At 41.2% G+C, this 20732-nt stretch overlaps 1 protein-coding gene across 2 annotated transcripts; it reads left to right on the forward strand.

Moving 5' to 3' along the window:
- The first annotated feature begins 172 nt into the window (after positions 1-172).
- Positions 173-19436, forward strand: cpt1ab (carnitine palmitoyltransferase 1Ab (liver)). 2 transcript variants are annotated; one of them, XM_086027509.1, is made up of 19 exons: positions 173-351; positions 3693-3857; positions 4257-4399; positions 4961-5132; positions 5450-5551; positions 5769-5906; positions 6015-6092; positions 6867-6974; positions 7586-7673; positions 12956-13151; positions 14085-14273; positions 14359-14464; positions 14571-14687; positions 14893-15057; positions 15870-16001; positions 16090-16242; positions 17549-17662; positions 17779-17871; positions 17958-19436. In XM_086027509.1, the coding sequence occupies exons 2-19, from the start codon at positions 3717-3719 to the stop codon at positions 18042-18044; spliced, it is 2322 nt and encodes a 773-aa protein (XP_085883635.1). In that variant the 5' UTR covers positions 173-351; positions 3693-3716; the 3' UTR covers positions 18045-19436. The 2 variants fall into 2 exon arrangements, with proteins under 2 accessions (XP_085883635.1, XP_085883636.1); XM_086027510.1 differs by lacking the exon at positions 7586-7673 and adding an exon at positions 8119-8203.
- The last annotated feature ends 1296 nt before the right edge of the window (positions 19437-20732 follow it).

Here is a 20732-nt window from a genome sequence, read left to right on the forward strand (position 1 = left end):
CCCCTACCTGATCCACTGCACAGTGGTTGGAATTTGCGTGCTAGTGTTTGATTGACAAGAACGTGGAGTACAGTCGAAAAAAGGCTTACAGTACTACGAGCAAGCAAAAATCCTGACGTCACCTTTTGGTGTCCTCACTTACCTCTTACAATACCGGGACGGTCCTCCACAAGGCGCTGTTCCACTCGGAACAAACGTGACGTCGCAAAAGAAGCAGGCGGTGTACACAAGCTCTCATTCACATAGCTTGTAGCAACGTTAGCGGTCCGCACTCTCAGCAGCCGAACGGTGTCACATTGTGTCCAGACACTAAAGTCTTCCACACAACTCTCGGATTCATAGAAAGGCTCGGTGAGTAAAAGCTCTCCGTGTAATTGCGTCTTTTCGTGGTCTCATTTAACTCACCGGAGCGTTCACTAAATATGGCTGCGACGGATTTGACAACACAAACGCTTTCAGATAAATGTGACGGAACATGGTCCAAATGGTTTACGGTGCAGTCCATTCGAATATGTGAGTTGAGTTGACGGTGCAGTGAGCGACTCGTGTGGCCCCTTTTATGCGTATGAGAAAGACTCCAACTTTCGTGAGTCAGGGAAAAATGTTCAAGCTTGTTAGAGTAGGAAATGTTTGACTCAATTTAGAAGCAACTCGTCATTCTACCACAGGTTGTTAAATTAAGTTTTGAGGCCTTTTGTTGTTAGTCGTTTTTAAACACTCTTCGGTCGTTGATTAGAACCATGCGTTCCATTGTCCAGGTGGCACTATCACTAGGTAAGATGTCCTCGCAACATGTATGCAGGCAATGGTGCGAATAGAGGTCATTCATTGTCATGGACGCATACAGGGCACGCTATCGTTCGGTAATAATGAATTGGGTTAGGTTATGCGTCACGGTGGCCTGTGATGCAAACAAAACAGTCATAAAACTAGGAATTACTCATATTATGGTTTCACCTGCTCGATAAAGTAAAAAAAAACCCGGTGGCGTTGTGGATTGGACTTGTGTATCAACACGTAAGAAACACGATGCAGTTGAAAGCTTTATCACCAAGAAGGCTGCAGTGCATTATTGCATGGAAAACACAGAATATGGTTTATTTACACCGGGGTGCAAGCGAGTGACCCAGTTTCTGACGGAGCACGTGCTCTAGTGGCGCCTCCCATAGCTTTTATTAATGCAAGACACGTATGTTGTGCGTCTTTGCTTATAGAATTTCGTGCTTCTGGAGGACTTTGGTTGTGACGGCACATTTTAATTGTGAGTAGTTGATGACGGGACGGTGAAATCTGTAATGCACGTAAGCGACGTTACGCACGATGACAGTGGGGGTGGTTGCCTCGATTTATTACCACCGGGGGGAATCTTTTAAGAAGCATGGCCAAATTAGCTCAAATTATTTTTCTATAAAGTGGAAGCAGCACAGCATACATGCTTTTGGACATGCGTGGGAGGGTTTGTTCGTGCTGTTTCCAGTTTTCCGCTGTATCCTAGCGAGTGGCACTGCTCAGCGACCTTTCCCCCAGTTTCTGCAGTGGAGGCTGGATCATGTGATCAGGAGGGGGAGGGGCGGTCTGCGGAGACGCTGCTTTCCTGGCGGATTGAAAATACCCATACGGCGTGTCCTTCAGCCTGGAGATCTGGACTTTCCCTTTGTCATTGGTGTCATCGTGAGCCTTCCACAATAGTGATAAACTCTTATAAACGTCCAGACGTAAATTGATTGTTCAAATGCATTTTTTGTGCTTTACCTGTAAAGCATGAAAATCCTTATGGTAAACGCCTCTTAAAACACAGAGATGGACACTTTACAATTTTTTTCCGTCCTCCGTCCACAAGCCGGGCACCCTACAATCCTCGCCCCTTTCGTCCTTATTCATAAAAATAATCGTCCTCCGACCCCTTCCGTCCTCATCCTTTTAAAGCGCTTCCGTCTTTACGTTCCATGCTCCAGGATCCCTAGCTGTGGCCAATGGCAGAACCCACGTTCTTTTGGACCAATTTCAAATCCATCCACTTGCGTCATATCAACTGCTAGCTAGTGCTAAAATAACCTGTTTATTTGCATATTTCATCTTGTTGGAATGTTTTGCAGGTCTCTAGGGCATAAGCCCAAATAGCAATTTATAAAACAACTACTTACTCAATGCATGTTCGTTTTATCTTTCAAGAAGGTACCCAATGTAAATAAAGACTCACACAAGTCGATTGAATTTGCTCATCTGTTTTCTTTTCCATCTTTGAAGTTCAAGAATCCTACAATGATCAGATCTGGGCAGCTTGTCCATTACCGCAAATGCTCTCACCCGAGACGGGCGAGGGCAGAAAAGGGCACGGTCAAACATGCAGCCCTCACATTTATACTGTCTTCAAAATCTAAACATAATGTGGGCTGGTCTCCTCCCTGGCAAGCTCTGTCTGTAGGGCTGATCATCAGCTGGTCCCATGGTCAGATCAGGGCACGCTGACTCGAACATTTTTAACTGATTATGCGATATCCGTAAATGTGTAATTGCCATGATTTTTGGTTAACCTGTTGGCTAATATAAAGCCATTCAAATAGATTTTATATCTTTCCCTTGCTAGCATGGCGTGAGAGGCCAACACAAATAAACAAAGGCATTGATGAAACAACGAGCTGGGTTTTACTGACTATGTGGTTAACCGTTTTAATGCCCATTTGAGTGCACTGCATGTCACACACGACATGCATGCCTCACCAACATAGTTCACCAACACTTGCATATAGTTGACAAGTTTTGTGGTTGCCTATAGTCTGGGGGTTCATGATGCAGTGAAAAGATTACCGCCAGTGTGTAAGAGGATAGTCAGATGCCCTTGTAAGACTTTTACCTTTGTGTTGAAAGCTTACTCTGCTAAATGCTGACGTTGACATCACGATGCATCTAATTATCTAGATGTACTGTACTGTACTAACATTAAACACAATGTCGAGTAGGGGGCCGTAAAATATCATCCAGCCAGCTGCAATTGGCCATGGGCCAGAAGTTTGAGACCCATGGTCTACATTCTGACACTGATGGTGTCTTCATTGATCACAGGTTTAGTTGTGGTTTGTGTCCTTTTCAATTAGGGCTGATAAGAGTTGTGATTTTTTTTTTCAAGGTACTTTCCATTATATTTTTCAGCAATGAATCTTCATTACAACAAACAATATCATATCTGTTACACATTATAGAATACTGAGGCAAAGGCAATTGAAGCATTAATTAATATGAAAGACAGTTTATGCAATAATCAGTCAGTCATTGAATTCTGAAGAGACTACATGAGCCAGTGACGACACATAAGCATACAGCACAAGCAGCAACCATGCAATCCCTGAATTACATTATGGAGGCTTCTTCCTAATTTTGTTGTGCCCCTGCCTTATTCAGGTATGCTTGCTACTTTCAAAGGTTCGGTCACTTTCAAAGAGGCAACGGCCATAAAGGTCCTATCAATAACTAAACAGTGTTAACAACAACCCATGACACATCTGTCACTTCAAAGGTGCTAAACATGAGCAGAACAACTTCTATCGTGCAACACGTCCTTTTTTTTTATCACAATGCCTTCCACTTCAATGATTGTCTATTAAAAGGTGCAAATAAAATGTGCACGGTATGCACCAGTGTTTTCTTCATGATGCCTAATGAGGGCATTCTTTTTCTCTGTGTGCTTCCTTCAGTAACTTTGCACAGAAGCAGCCACCATGGCAGAAGCTCACCAGGCAGTGGCCTTTCAGTTCACTGTCACCCCAGATGGCATCGACCTGCAGCTGTGCCATGAGGCTTTGCGCCAAATCTACCTCTCTGGTCTTCACTCGTGGAAGAAAAGATTCATTCGCTTCAAGGTGAAAGGCACTCTGTTTGCATGATTGAATCAAATGGGGCCGTCTCAAATGCACTTACCGAACTGATGCAACCTATTTACTAACTTGCTGTAGAGTTGTCTTTTGCTTTGGCAATAAATTACTCCCTGATAGCTTGATCTTGAGGTTTGACAATATTGTCCTTTATAATTGCGTCGATTGGTCTATATTAATCTGCTTCTATTAGATCGCTCACTCACACATACGATGCCTGTTATTTCTTTGTGTTATACCTTTGTACTACTTGGCTCTTTACACACCTACCACTCAAACACAATAAAGTGATAACATTGTCTTCATAATCAGCTATCCTACTTTGACTATAAATCAGTGTCAATATTTGTTTCCATGACCTTCTTTGTCCCATTTAACCTTTCACAGAATGGAGTTATGACTGGTGTGTACCCAGGTAGCCCTGCTGGCTTCATGGTTGTGGTCGTGTCTTACATGTCGTACAATAAATACAAACAGCTGGATCCATCTCTTGGCTTGATTGCCAAACTGGGACAACACATGCCTATTAGGTGAGCACCATTCTGACTGCATGCAAATCAATAACAGGACGGAACATGTCAGATTTTATATGTGTGTGTGTGTTTATTAGTGCTGTGCTTGGCTTAGTGGTGACTCAAATTAAGATATCTTCTACACCAGTGGTTCTCAGCCAGTGTGTCGTGGCACAGTAGTGTGCTGTGAGAGATCATCAGGTGTGTCGGAGGAAATGATCCAATGTCAATTATTTGGACAAAAAAATATTATTTTCTAATATATTTTTTGTTAATTTGTATGCCAAGCACATAAAGCAACAGGCAAAACAATTCAATGTTCTTCCACTACACGTAAAAGTACATAATTAACGTATACTGTATATCCAGTTTTGCGAAGTGGTGTGATGTGAACAATTTTCCGAGGTGAAATATGTGCCATCGTTCAATAAAAGTTGAGAAACATTGTTCTAAACAAGAACTGTATTTACTGTATTTGGAAATATTTATGTTACACCCTGCTTACTTAATTTGTTAATGATGTATAAGTTCTTCTTTTTTTATAACTTCTATTTTTCTTTTTTTTCCCCCTCTGTGCAGTAAATATATGTCTACAGACAGTCAGAAGATTGTTGGTGGGGTATTGGTGGGCACAGGTCTATGGGTGACCATAATCATGATCATGAGGAATGTCCTCAAGTGTCTGTTGTCATGGCATGGCTGGATGTATGCACGCCATGGCTCAGTATCCTGGTCAACTCGATTGTGGATGGTGAGACACAAGCATTGTTGTAATATTTTTGTCTGAGTGCTCTCCATATACTCAACAATCGACACATGTAGGAATTTGTCAATGTTTTACATTGTTTTTACTTCTGATTGTTCAAAACGGTCACCTACTTTAGCCCGATTTGCCATTACTTCCCATGATCATTAAGGGTTTATTATGTTTATTCTACTTAAATGATTAATTTGCAGTGCCAGTTAAACCTGATTTGTACGTCATCTATTTAACAAGATGACAGTTTTGGTGTCAGTTCTATCTGAAGCCAACACATTCAAATGAGTAATACAGCTTTTGTTTTCCAGTTGTTAGTTAAGGTGTTCTCTGGAAGGAAACCGATGCTCTATAGTTTCCAGAACTCCTTGCCACGGCTGCCTGTTCCACCTGTTAAGGATACCTGCAGAAGGGTATGTTCTGTCTCAGGAAAAGGGTTGTTGTCTACTTGGCTTGACAAAGATCTTTCCTTCTGATTTAGCTATTGTAGCCTTAGCTGAACAATTAATGTAATATGTATGCTCATGCATAGGCTATGTCATCATCAGCCTTACCTTAGCAATGAATTAACATTGTAGCTCTACTTCTTTTAACCAGTGCCTTTCCCTTACGTGTGGTTTTAATGCTTAGTACCTCGAGTCAGTCCGCCCACTAATGGATGATGAACAGTTTAAACGAATGAAGGGACTGGCTAGGGAGTTTGAGATGAATCTGGGTCCCAGACTGCAGTGGTACCTCAAACTGAAGTCATGGTGGGCCTCCAATTACGTGAGTTATAAATGATTATTTTACCCCTTCAAATTGTTATTGATAGAATGTTTTCTCATGTTATTACTTCACATTTGTCTTTGCCATTCTCCTCATGCATCATCACAGGTCAGTGACTGGTGGGAAGAGTATATTTACCTTAGGGGTCGAGGGCCCATCATGGTGAACAGCAACTACTATGCCATGGTAGGAACTCTCACACAGTAAATTGATTGTACAGTAATAATATTAATAATTTGTTAAAGTGATGTGAAAGTTAATCAAATAAAGTGCTGCCTCAAGATGACATTGGTGAAGTGAGCAGGGGCCCACTGGTCAATGTAGAAATCTCCATAGCAGCGCCTCCGAGGATGTGATCAGCCTCCGATCTTGTAGCAGTCGGTTGCTGTTGGATCAAAACAGCAACCTCCATTTCGGTCGTCATCACCTAATTCCCAAGCCTGGGGAAAAGGGGCAGGAAAAGAATAGAAGCGGCAGTAAAGAGGCCAAAACAAACAGTTCAACTAAATGCAGAATCGTACAAATAAGTCTTAAGTCGTGTTTTAAGCATTTCTACTGAGGTAGTGCCTCTAATATCCGCGGGTAGGGCATTCCAATCCTTATCTGAGCCCTGAGCAACTTCAATGTCATCTTCAGTCGACAGAAGTGACAAAATGGCCGCTCCCTGAGGTGGCTAAAAGTGGATGCATTTTGCTGCTTAAATTATATTCCACAAACGCAATATTAATCAGAATGCCGTATTTCAACTCATGGGTCTGCATAGAACGTATTCTGGAGAAAAAAAGTATGCTTGGGTTGACTTCCACTTTAAGCCATTGATCATTTGGGAACCTGCACAGTGGTCCAACTTTTCCGTCATTAATACAAGGTGTCAACAGTAACATGATTTGATTCCCTCTCTTCATTTTAATTACGTTGGCACATCTTATACCAAGTGTATGATTCCTCTTCTGTCCCCAGGACTTCCTTTATGTGTTCCCCACCGCGATTCAGGCTGCCAGAGCAGGTAATGCCATTCATGCCATTATGCTGTACAGGAGGATGCTTGACCGAGCCCAAATCAAGCCAGTGAGTATGGAGCAACGTTTTAAGAGTTCTCGCATTCTTACCCCATTACTTGTCAGTGCAGTACAAATGCTTTGTTCTCTAAATGATTCATTAGTCAAATCAATTATATGGCAGGTTTTTTTGTCCATGTTCAGAGTGCTCAACACTTGTAACTGTAAATTTCGAACTCACTGCTTGTGGGGTGTTTTACTGGCTCACAGTTGTTGCTTGGTTAAATGAATGGAGATTCTGTCCTGATGACTGGCAAAGTGAGACTATTCTTGTATTTTTAACTTGCCCTTCTGTTTCTTCAGAGCGCAGTTGAATGAGTGAATCGTAATGAATTCCCTGTTGGCCAGATGTATTGCCAGCTTTACCTTCACTCCTTCCTTTCCTTTTTTTCCCCACCCAACCCGCATGATGCCGACATGCAAATTTCTAGTATCCCAACGTAATCCTGGCACATTTTCTACAGTATATTGCGTCAACTCACACTGGCCTCAGCTGCAAAGACTCACTTTCTGTATAAATTTGTACAAATCCCCATGCATGGGCTTGCAATGTTAAACACTCACATTCAGTTGTCTCTGTTTTACTGTCTTGTCCTTTCGCTGTGTCGGATGCTGCGTTAGATATACTTGCTGGCAAACAAGGTTCCTCTGTGTTCGGCTCAGTGGGAGCGGATGTTTAACACTACCCGCCTCCCTGGTTTGGAGACAGGTAAGATGAGGGGACTTGTGCTGTACCCTCTGAACCATCCCCCTTCCCTGTGACCCATGGCAGCAGCCATTGGAAACCCCTTGCCTCCTTGATTCTTTCCCAACAGCAAAGCCTTGAAACAATCCAATCTCCGATTGGCTGTCATAGATGTTACTTCTAAAATGAATGCAAGTCATAGGTGATGTATTTCTGAAAAGTAGTCTCATTGGCGATATCAGAGCTTTGCTGTTGGCATTGAAAGGGTTGGTCACTGGTTTCTGTTTAAATCCTCTCCCCTGGCAGCCTTCTGAGGTTCCTCCTGCTGCCTATCAAACCAATCCTCATCATTTCCTCTCCATCTCATCCATGCTTCTGTCCCTGTAGGTGTGTGTCTGCTGCTCTATCTGGATTATGGTGATTTAGAATGTCATCTCGATTTGTTTGACTCTCCCCTCTTGCTTTTCAGCTCATGCTCCTAAACACTATTCCCATGTGTTCCGCCCAATACGAGCGTATGTTCAACACCAGTCGTGTCCCAGGTGTAGACACAGGTAGAGTTTGCAGTGTTGCCTACTCCACGCTACTCTTGACTGTTATTCTCCTTGGGAAATTTTGTCTGTCTGTGGAAAAATTCTGACCCAGTAGATGGTGAATAATGTGCATGTGGCTGAAGGCGAAGTTCTTTGTAAAAAATGGTGGGTGAGATCTGCAAGACCAACTATCTTGACCTGGCATGAGAACTGTGATGAATGACAATTATTATATTCAAGCACTAATTGCTAAATTGGACATTTACAGCCACTTAATTAGTTATTTATTGCGTATACCTACTTGGACTCTGCATTTGGAAACAGATTAATTTCTGATGTTATGAAATCCATTAGGTGGTGTATTTTGGCTCATGTTGAATGGCATGTCACAGTTGTTGCCAATTAGGCGGCTGGGCCGCGACAGCTACATCCCAAAGGAGCTGTGCTCTATTGGATTTAAATGTGTTAAATCTGGAAGCCATTTTAGTGCAGTTTTTTTTCGTGGTGGGTTATAAAGGAAGTAGACTGTGGCCTTGAAATAATACTCACTTGGTACAAAATGAAGCCCAAACTGAGGCTACATAATGACTGCGTCACACCACTATCATGAGACAAAACTATTGATGTGATGCAGCACCGAGCCACGTTATACTGCAACCTCAGTTTCCTGTTCTTAGCTGACAGGGCTGTTCTCTGGTTGTTTCTTCTTCCACTGTTGCGCTTCTTCTTCAGGTATTAATGTGTTGCGTGTGTTCAGGCATGCGCTTTTGCATATTTCAGTTAGTGACTTACCGGCACTGTCTTTTTGTCACCTCTAATCAGTCTTACCAGTCCTTTAATGCACATAGGTTTTTCTCTGACCAATAGAGAAAGATAATTATTGCCCATTTCCCACTGTATGGCACCTACTCTGCTCGATATGGTTCTACTCATAATTGACGCTTTCCAGTGACAAAACTGGGTATTATGAGGTACTATATATTATGGGGTGACATAAACCTCTGCTGGTTTCTTATCTATATTGTCATCTTCGTTATCAGCGTGTCATTGTAACGGTTGATGACGCGTAACAAAAAACGCTAACAGTTAGTTAACCTGTTATTTTGCTTTAGCTTTGAACGATACAGTGTTAAATATTTCATCGCCACAGCCTCACTTTCTTGCAGCACTCACTCTCCTCTAGAATAAAATGTGTCTTAAATGGCCCAAAAAATGGAGACCCCTTTGTACTCCATGGATGTCTCATCTTGTTTGATGTGTTCAATGTGGTGTTGCCTGGGTTTTTGAAGTGGGAAACTTAACTGCCGCCCGTCACAATTGGAGGCAACTACAGTGGTGGAGTGAAATGTGGCCTTTGAACAGAGGATGGATTAGCAGTGCCTGAAGTTTGTGGTACCTATTCCACAATGTTGCGTTTAAAGTAACTTCAAATCCCCATGCTGAAGACTCATTTGAACCTCAGCAGTTTGTCCATGTGCCCAAATATATTGAGTTACTGCAGGTTGATTGGCTGATCATGAGGTATTTGCATTAAAAAGAAGTGGAATAGGTCAATCTAATAAGGTCGCTGGGGAGTGTATATTCAATAGGGAGCACTTTTTATCTCAGGACAGTGATTGACATCTGAGTGGGCACAAATGAGATGATAAGATGGAGTAGATCTTTATCATAATCATAGAAACTCCAGTTCCAGTGAATTTGGGATGTTGTGTAACGTAAATAAAAACAGAATAGAATTATTTGCAAATTCTTTTCAACCCATATTCAATGGAATACACTGCAAATACAGGATGTTAAATGTTCAACCTGATGAATGTCGTTTTCAGTTTTTTTTGTTGTTGTTTTATTTTTAAATCCTCAATTTGAATTTGATGATATATAAAAGGTGCATCCCCGAAAGGCTGAGTTGTTCACAAGCGAAGATGGGGTGAGGTTCATCACTTTGTAAACCACTGCATGAGCAAATAGTCCAACAGTTTAAATACATTTCTCAATCTACAGTTGCAATGGATTTAAGGATCATTTACGGTCCATAATATCAAAAGATTCAGAGAATCTGGAGAAATCTTTGCACGGTAGCTGCAAACCAAATTGGAATTCCGCTGACCTTCGATCACTAAGGCGGCACTGGACTAAACACCGGCATGATTTTATAAAGGATATTGCCGTGTGGGCTCAAGAACACTTCAGAAAACCACAGTCAGTTAACATTGTTAGCCGCATGGCCTGATGTAAAGTGGAAAGGTGTGCTGTGGTCTGACAAGTTCACACTTCAGATTAAACATTGGACATTGTGTCCTCTGAGCCAGAAAGGAAAAGCACCGAGCGTCTGGATTGTTATAGCGCAAAGTTCAAAAGTCAACCTCTGTGATGGTATGTGGGTGTGTTAGTGCCCATGGCATGGGTAACATCTGTGAAGGCACCATTAATGCCGAAAGGTACATACGGGATTTGGAGCAACGTATGGTGCCATCCAAGCAGTGTCTCTCTCATGCACGTTCCTCAGCAAGACAATGCCAAGCCATGTTCTGCACGTGTTACAGCAACAATGTGGCTTCATAGTAAAAGAGTGAGCACTAGATTGGCCTGCCAGCAGTCCAGATCTAACACACTGCTAAACACGCCCCATCTTTTTTTTCTAATCTGGTGCAGACATCAAATTCAGAATGAGTGAATTGTGCCCCTCACTTCCAAAAAAATCAGTTTGAACATTAACTATCTAGTGTATTCAATTTAAGTAAATTTTAAGTTGAAAAGGATTTGCAAATAATTATAATCTGTTTTCATGTACATTTGACACATGTCCAAATTTTATTGGAATTCGGGTTTGTGATATGCTTTTAACATTGATGTCTAATGCATGCATCTAATACATTTTTTCTAATATCCAAGCTATTTTTCAAACTAAAAACAGTTGTATTTACACCCATCTCCTTGGCACGCATAACCTGAAATTGCCTGTATGTTCGGCTACCTGAGGTGCTGACGTTTTCTAATTTGAAATATTTCTAAATAAACTGAAATGCACAAGAAACAGTTTAATTGACTCACCTGTTCAACTTTGAATGAATGACAGGATTTAATGCTTTTAATGGTCAAGCATCAATAAATAGATTAAGCCCGTATCTCACTGAGCGGCAAGGGTTGGTGAGTATTTGCTCATGGCCCGATTTTTCGTCAGGGTTTTGAAGATGTTCAAAATTTCCAAGAAGAGCTGTTTCCAATCGTTAAAAGTGCTGGCGAACATCTTTGCGACCTTAAACAAACCCTGATGAGAAAAACAACATTCTCTACTTGCGCACATACTCGCAAACCTGCACCACTCAGTGAGATACGGGTTTTAGGTACATTTCAGAAAAGAATATAGGAGTCAATGATTTGTAAAACACATTTATTGTACAATTACATGTTCCCAGTAGTCGTCACAATAAGCAGTTTTATTGGAGATGAGAAAGAAGAGCAGACTTACTATATGCATGTGTAGTACTGGTGTTTCGGGGTCTATGCCTGTAACAAGGTCAGTGGTTGTTTGAACACTACACGCATCAGAAAGACAATATGATCATTTAGTTTGCATTGAACATACCAAACTGGTTTGTCTTGATGCTGCACGGTACTGTTCACACAAGCTTTGCATCAAACTCTTCCACATTACATCCTCCTTCCTGCACGTCCTCCATTTCAAACATCCTTTTTCACTCAGGTACTCCCTTCCGTTTCCCATTAGATTATCTCACTGACTGTTTTACATCGTCGTTTCACAAGAGCTACATGTATGTTTTGAATGATCGCAGTAAATGATGCATCTAAACGTGAACAGCTGTCTTTCCGTAAGATCATATTTACTGTGAAGTGCATTCAGAAAGTATTCTGATCCTAACCCGAAAAAGTAACTCGGATTTAAAGGTTCTGAGCTTCTTCCTTTTTAAAGGCGAAATCACCCCAAACATATTTTTGTCATGGATATGTTCTATGCAAATCCACTAGTTGAAACAAGGCATTATGATAAATATTGTATTTTTGGAATAAGTATGAATCCATCCATTTGTAGCCGTCTCTGGGGGCGGCCATTTGGTCACTTCGGTTGACCGAAAATGACATCACAACTGCTCAGGGCTCAGGTAACAACCAATCATGGCTCAGCTTCAGAAAACAGGTCAGCCGTGATTGGTCGTTACCTGAGCCCTGAGCAGTTGTGATGTCATTTTCGCTCGACAAAATTGACAAAATGGCCGCCCCCCTGGGATGGCTAAAAACGGTTGGATTTTACTGCTTAACTCATATTCCACAAACGCAAAATTAATCTGAATGCCATGTTTCAACTAGTGGGCTTGCAGGGATCATATTCTTGAAAAAAATGTTTGGGTTGACTTCCTCTTGAATTGTGGATCAGAAGTGCAGCATATAATTTGTAGCCTTGTTCTGATCTGTGCCTTGCTGCAATCCTGAATGAGCTTCCAGGATGCTCCTTCAACACCGGGGCTAGATTTTTGCTTTAAAATGCGTTCTCAGCTGCGAGGCCCTCAAATAGACTGGTATGCAAATTTCTAAACCATATTCAGTCAAATTAATTTAAAACGGGTGGTCTCCAATCAAATTGTACAAACAACAACAAAGGTGATAAAGATGGTCTGAATACTCTCTGTATGCACTGCAGATCTAATTAGTTTCAGTGAGGCTGTATAGAGTACACAAGCAAACAGCCAAACAGCACCGCTGTTCCTCCGCGACCGTTTACCCTTCTGCAACTTACCAGTGGTGCTTCTCCTCTAGATATCCTTCAGCACACCAATGAGAGCAAACACATAGCCGTGTACCACAAAGGGCGCTTCTTCAAGGTCTGGATGTTTTATGATGGACGGCTTCTGTTGCCACGGGAGATCGAACAGCAGATGGAGAGGATCCTGGCTGACAAGTCTGAGCCCGCGCCAGGAGAGGAGAGACTTGCTGCACTTACTGCAGGGGACAGGTGCGTGCATGGCAGCATCAGTCAATTGCGTTCACCATTTATGAGCGGAGGTGGGCATTCTGTCTGACCGACAGACCGGTCCGTATATCCATCCACGATGGACACCCGTTTAGCTGACGATAGACGGGCAACTTAAAAAAAAAAAAAAAAAGGATGGGCGACGCATAGACGGATATGAGTGGTTAGTAATCCATCTGTGTAATTATAACTAACCTGGTCAAGTCCGAACGAACCTCACAGTCCATTATTGACGGATGCCCGTTTTGCGGAAGAGAGACGGAAATGCGTACAGCAGGTATGCACCAAAGAGAATTATTCAGAGCTGGGCATTTTACTAAAAATTTGCGGTCCATCAATCCTTCCGCCTACAGCCGGGGTACCCTACCGCCGTCCGTTTATCCGCCATTTTGTCTGGCCGGACCAAATAGTAATCGCCCATCGGCCGCTCCAACTATAATTTTAAACATTCCCTGCACGAGATTGACCGATGAAAGCATGGGTGGTCCTTTTTACATTATTTCTTAATTGAGAACAGATGTGGCAGTAACAGGCTTGGGTGTGGCTAGAGAAATTGAATTCAGCTTTTATAAACCACAGTTCTGTTTTAATGGGGGTAAAAAGTGTGGGGCACAAGTTGCACAACCAGTTTTTCACACCCATGCACGTTTGGATTTTTCCTTTAAAAACTGCATTTTGTGTTTGCTTGTGTTGTCTTTGACTAATATTTAAATTTGTTTGATGTTGGAAAACATTTAAATATGACAAACAAAATAAAAAAACAAAACAAGAAGTCAGGAAGGGGCCAACCACTTTTTCCACTGTATTTGTGAAAAACCTAATGAAGAATTATTTTCTTTGTACTTTGTGCAAAGAAATAACAAATTGAATACATGTTTACTTATGTTTTGCTTGACACTCATTATCTCTGTGCAGGACGCCATGGGCAAAGGGCCGTGACACCTACTTCAGCCGTGGCAAGAACAAGCAGTCTCTGGATGCCATTGAGAAGGCGGCCTTCTTCGTCACCCTGGACGAAACAGAGCAGCGCTTTGACGAAAGCAGCCCAGTCAAGTCTCTGGATAGTTATGCAAAGTCTCTGCTCCATGGAAAGTGCTACGACAGGTTGGAAAGATGCACCCAAAAAAAACACCCTGGTTGCATTACAAACCTGTTGAATACACTGATGGTGTTTCCCCTTTTTAATTAGGTGGTTTGATAAATCATTTAACCTGATAGTTTTTAAGAATGGCACCATGGGTCTGAATGCTGAGCACTCCTGGGCTGATGCTCCAATCATTGGTCATCTCTGGGAGGTGTGTAATTGTCCTTTTGATGATATTCTTGTCGAGCTGTTGTGTTTCAAAACACCAACCCATTGAAAGAATAGTATCGCTTGACTTGAAATATGTTGTTTTACAGCATGTGCTTTCCATGGACCCATTTAAGCTTGGCTATACTGAAGATGGGCACTGCTGTGGGGAGCCCCATCCCAACCTGCCTGCTCCCCAGAGACTGCAGTGGGACATCACCAATGAGGTAAGAGAAGCTATAGTTTAGATGTGCATTACCACAGGACTTGGCTCCCCCTGCTGGTTGCACTAAGTACTTGCACTAGTCTTAGCTGGATGCAAAGAGCATAAGCAACTTACATTAATGTTATGTTAATTGAAAAGTGTACTAAATATGTTGTCAACAGTGTACATATGCTAAGCCAAGCATGTCACCTTTGCATTTCTTTTAGTGCCAAGGGATCATCGACTATTCACTGACAGTTGCCAGGACTCTTGCAGATGATGTGGACAGCCACATTTTCCCCTTCAACGATTTCGGCAAGGGTCTCATCAAGAAGTGCCGCACCAGTCCTGATGCCTTTATCCAGATTGCCCTGCAGTTGGCTCATTACAGGGTTTGTACTTTCAGCTCCCTGGCCAACCACTAAAATAGTATGGTACAATAATAGCACACTACCAATTAATGACCTTTGTGGGAATTTTTATACATTTTGTCCTGTATTTCAGCTCTGATATTTGTTTTTTTCCCAAAATATCAATATCCATCCACGTCTTCTACATTAATCATAGTAATCAATCAAACATTTGAGTATTTTGGAAATGTAAATGAGATTGTCACTGAAAAGAAAACAAGATCTGAGTAACAGAATAGTCATGAGAAAACAGATTAACATTGCAGTAAAAAGTTGAAGTTCTGCCAGTCATGATATTAGAATATAACACGACCTAAGTTCTAAATTTAGTAGGTGAAAATCATAAATCCCACACAATTGATTGCCAGCTCAAGTGTTACTGAATTTTTTTTACATTCCTCATCACAAAGCAGCATGATCTGCTTGTCTGATATGCAGTGCTTCAGCATGTGTATATTTAATAAAAAAAAAGTCAATATCATTAGTTGGTTTTGTAAAATCACACTATTTTTGTGATTATCAATTTCAACAAAAGTACGATGTCCCAATTCTGACTTTATTTCATTTTTTTCCTTTGTGACTGATGCATAATGATGTTCATTTTCTTTTACACATATCGTAAGAGCTTCACTTATAGCATCTGAAGATGCAGAATTTTCTGTTAACTGATGCTTAGAATTCCAGCAGAGGGCAGTCACAATTTCAAACCACAATATGCTGTTATTAATAATCAGTGACATTAAAAATAAATGAATAAAAAAGGATGACAGTATGAATGTCCTATCACCAAACAGGACAAGGGCAAGTTCTGCTTGACCTATGAAGCCTCCATGACCCGTTTGTTCCGTGAGGGTCGAACCGAAACTGTCCGGTCCTGCACCACGGAAACGTGCACTTTTGTCCATTCCATGATCAGAGACGAGACTGTAAGAAACACCTTTCTTTGCAGTTGCTTCTCCTATTGTGTATTACCTTACGCTAATGCGGACCAACACTTCTTCTCTTCTCTCTCAGAGAGAACAACGTCTGAAGTTGCTCAAACTTGCATCAGAGAAGCACCAAAACATGTACCGCCTGGCTATGACTGGCATGGGCATTGATCGCCACCTCTTCTGTCTTTACGTGGTTTCCAAGTACCTGGGAGAAGACTCGCCGTTCCTCAAGGAGGTATGAGCTGTTTACAGTACTGTCAACAAACCCGTTTTTTCCAAACAAACTGAACTTAACATCTCACAATGATGTACAAAATGAACCTCCTGCCATTGCTTTCTGTAGCTTTGTGCAAATGACTTCGGGATTAGACCGTATTTCTGTGTTCTTCATCTCTGAAATTTTACTGACTTACAATAGGTTGTGTGCCGCCATCTACTGCTCGGTTATAGAATACACCCCCAAATAGACTATATTTAGGACAACACAAGGGTTAGTGACTGTATCTGGAAAAAAAAAAAAAACGGCGAAATAACGGTCTGTGAACCCGAAACCTGCGATGGAGGGGGATTTATTGTCCTACTGTCAGGTCATAATGACAGTTGTAACAAAAAAAAAAAGGTTTTAAATTGCACGTTTAACTCTAATTATATCGAGATGTGACATAAATGCTAAAAAAGTACAGCAAAACCTCTAAAATCTAAACACATCCGTTTGAAGATACTTGTTGACCTGAAATTCAAAATTAAATCCCAGGTTCAAACTGTCCGGATCATAAAATCTTTCTTAGCATTAAAACATAATTTTGAAGTAACTATTGACAAATAAAGTAATCCCTCGATTATCGCGGTTAATGGGGACCGGAGCCCCTTGCGATAGGTGAAAAACCGCAAAGTAGAGGATGATTTAATACTATTTTTATTATTATTACTTTATATTTATTTGAAAGTTTTGTTTTGGGGGATTTACGCCTCTGTTACACCGTTGTGAACCCCCGACATTGTGGCGGAACGTTCGCTAATAACTACGCTAAAGTTTTAATTTTTATTAGGGGTGTAACTGTATGCTAAATCACATTTTGGTTCGGTACGTTTTTTTTGGAAACTTCGCTTCGGTATATTTTCGGTACAAAAAAACAGATTTCTTTTTTTTAAATGTTTATTTTGAAAAGATGACAAGTAAATGGTACATTAAAAAAGAAAAAAAAAGCGAACCATTCGGGTGATATTCTAAGAAATTACCCCAGAATAAAAAATACAAATATCACGCACGCGCCTTTTATGAGTGCCCGCCGGTATGCACAAAACCTCAGAGTCAACTCATCTCTTGAATCAATGTGTCTTTCGGCAATATGGTTGTATTTTTCATTTTTGTTTTTTGATGAATACTTTTCGGGAGCCCGCGAAACTCGAACCGCGAAGTGGCGAGGGATTACTGTGTATGTTTAAAGTGGTCTCTGTTAATAAGTAGCCTTACAAATAAGATTGTGTTTTCTTACTTTGTTCCAGAGCTGTATGATCATTTTGAGGTCTTTTGGTTTTAGGTGCTGTCCGAGCCGTGGAGGCTGTCCACCAGCCAGACGCCGCTGCAGCAGGTGGAGCTGTTTGACCTCGTCAGACACCCCGAGTATGTGTCATCAGGAGGCGGCTTTGGACCGGTAGGTTCCCACACAGTTCAATGGAATCTACGGAACACCGATTGTTGTAGAATATGGCATTTTATTCCACGGATTGGGATAAATCGCACTTGTCTTTTTTTCTTCCTTCGTCTAAGGTGGCTGATGACGGTTATGGTGTGTCTTACATCATCGTTGGAGAAAACCTGATCAACTTCCACATTTCCAGCAAACACTCCAGCCCAGAAACTGTACGCTCGCCTGCATTTTACTATGGTGACCCTTTTGAGTTGTATTTGTATTTGTTTGAATGTTCCAATTTGTTTGTTCTGGACAGGACTCTCACCGGTTTGGTAGCAACATCAGACAGGCCATGTTGGACATACTTGACCTCTTCCAGCTTGGGTACAAAGATTCCAAGTGACGGCTTTTCTCTGGTCGATCATACGACGTGTATTCTTCCTGAAGCTGTACAGAATCAAATATAGACTTGGGGTATTTTTAGGTGATGTTACAGTAACAAACGGTTGATTTGGATGCATTTACAAACCTTGCTTTCATTTTATTTGTGAGGTGTTTATGTGGACTGTAAGCATATGAAAAATTGGGGATTCTAGTGGCGTTTGCTAAAGCTAGTGCGCAGATCAACATTTCTATTTACAGGACTGTACGCACCAGTGCCTTAGTGATGAACCGCTTGTGTAAAAAGGGCAAAAAGGGAGACGAGAGCAGATCTAGCATCACTTTTATCTTCCGTCATCTCAAGCACTGAGCAAAATCCAATATTTACGATTTTAATTTGCAATGTGGTGTGAGATCTTTTGCTGCTGCTTTGTCCCATTGTTTGATTACTTTTAGGGCTTTCATTTCAAGTGTTGCAGTTGCGTAATTGCACACGACCCCCGACTTGTCAAACGTCACTTGTAGAGATTTAATATCGTGCTGATTGTCAAGCATTTTAAAAACTCATGATCAGGTTTGGGCCAGCGATCGAGTTTGATTGTTGAAGACTGAGAGCTGTTTCCATCAGTGGTGGCCCCACTATGCCTTTCCGAATCATGCACATGCTATTAAGTTGTTGCGTGTTAATGTATGATGTAGCGACAAAAGTTTGTCTTGTATTCATCCTCAGGGTTTGCTAACTTGGTGTAGTAAGTGCTTTTATTTCCAGCATGTACATGTGCAGCGGTAGTTGAGATGCAGTACGATGCGGCCGCGACGAGCCGTATCAGGGACGACGTCCCTCGCGCATTCAAAGTGTATGGCCACAATTGTTCATTAACGAGCTAATTGTTGTACACTCCACGATTGAAGTGATTTTGTCACGTCACAATAAATTCAATGTTTTATTAGTCCATTTTGAAGTTGTGACATCATTAGTGTGTATAGTTGCAACTCTTTATCAGCCATGCAACAGAAAATGGGGTTTGGACATCTACTTTCCAGTCCATCATGAAACACACCTATATGGAGCGGTGGTCTTGCATAGAGTGCTTTTCTATTGTGTATATGTAGTCAGTATATTTTATTTAATTTATTTTTAGCAACGCACAACGAACAGAGGTAGACATGCATATTTGTCTTTTTCTTTTTCTGGTTTAAGTACTTCTCTGATCTATTTTCGACGGCCTTTGCCAGTATGTAATTGTATGATTTATCGGTAAACTTTCATGTTTACACTGCTGCATGGTTTTTGAAGATGATGCTGTATATGTTTGCTTCTAATTTAAGGTAAAAAAAAAAAAATTATAAGCAGCTGATGCATACCAAAAGTTTTAACAATAAAGTGAATGTCAGAAAGCTGTGTGAAAACTGAGTATGATCTCTTGTTGTCTGTTTGTGCTAAATCAATCAAGCTGTCGCTTTTGGTTTCATCGTAAGCATTTGCTATTGGCAAGCTTCTAAGTGAAGATGAACTCTTGAGGGTTTTTAAACGAGAAATCAACCCAAACTTTTTTGTTTTTTCAAGGATATGTTCTATGCAGGCCCACTAGTTGAAACGTGGCATTTTGATTAATTTTGCGTTTGTGACATATGAGTTAAAAAGCAAAATCCACCCATTTTTAGCCATCTCAGGGGGCGGCCATGTTATCACTTATGTCGACTAAAAATTACATCACAGTGAGCAACTGTAATTTTCAGTCGACAGAAGTGACAAAATGGCCGTCCCTCTAGATGACTAAAAATGGGTGGATTTTGCTGCTTAACTCCTATTCCACAAGCACAATATTTATCAGAATGCATTCTTTCAACTAGAGGGCCTGCATAGAACATATTCTTGAAAAAAAAATGTTTGGGTTGACTTAGTAGTCAAATGCTTATGTTTATTTTATTTTTTTAAACTTGTATAAAAGGTAAAGAGATCCTACTTTCAATCTATTTATCTACAAGCAGTTCCTCTGCACCAAATTGTTAGGTTTTCATTATTGGAATATTGAATATCAGTTTTCCAACTTTATCAGAGTGTAATTATGAAAACCTTACATCTGTTTGTTTTTGCAGATAGTTAAAACTTTGATTCATCGTTGGCTTTAAAAAAAAAAAACGTTTTCTTTATATTACATTTTTATTGTCACATTAACCTGACACCTCCCTACATGGTCACTCACACAGCACTCATGCTCATTTTCGTTTTAGAGAGTAGTGTTTGTAGTCATTGTCCCAGGGAAGGTTTAGCCAGTCACTCACATTGAAGGAAGTTGTTTAAAGGCATCACAAGGTGACACATGTCCAAGGAGGGCACGAGCAGGAAGCGATGACAGTTGTCTCTGGAGCTCCTGCCCACCACGTGGGCAGTCGCCTTTTCCCTCTCTCACACACACACACACACACACACACACACACTCAAGCACACACACACTCAAGCACACACACGCCCGCCCTGATGTCACCCTGGCCTGGGCTTCCGATAGCAGGCTAACATTTCAAGACTGCATTCCTGAGGTCCGCTTACTCTTCTTTTCCTCTGGGAACCTTCGTTTGACAGATTAAGAAAATACAAGAAAAGAAAGCCCCATTTTCATATCCAAATTCACACCTTTATAGTTATGTTTACATAAACCAATATTTGTGCTGACCCGCAATGACCTCAGAAAAATGTGGTCATTGCACC

This window comes from Filicampus tigris, chromosome 4 (assembly GCF_054856515.1).
Source record: "Filicampus tigris isolate MCC_2025a chromosome 4, RoL_Ftig_1.0, whole genome shotgun sequence".
Classification (NCBI taxonomy): domain Eukaryota; kingdom Metazoa; phylum Chordata; class Actinopteri; order Syngnathiformes; family Syngnathidae; genus Filicampus; species Filicampus tigris.

Coding starts and splice junctions, on each gene's coding strand:
- cpt1ab (XM_086027509.1), top strand. CDS start 3,717: ATGGCAGAAGCTCACCAGGCAGTGGCCTTTCAGTTCACTGTCACCCCA. Junction 13,152..14,084: donor GCACTTACTGCAGGGGACAG/GTGCGTGCATGG, acceptor ATCTCTGTGCAG/GACGCCATGGGCAAAGGGCC. Junction 15,058..15,869: donor TGCAGTTGGCTCATTACAGG/GTTTGTACTTTC, acceptor ATCACCAAACAG/GACAAGGGCAAGTTCTGCTT.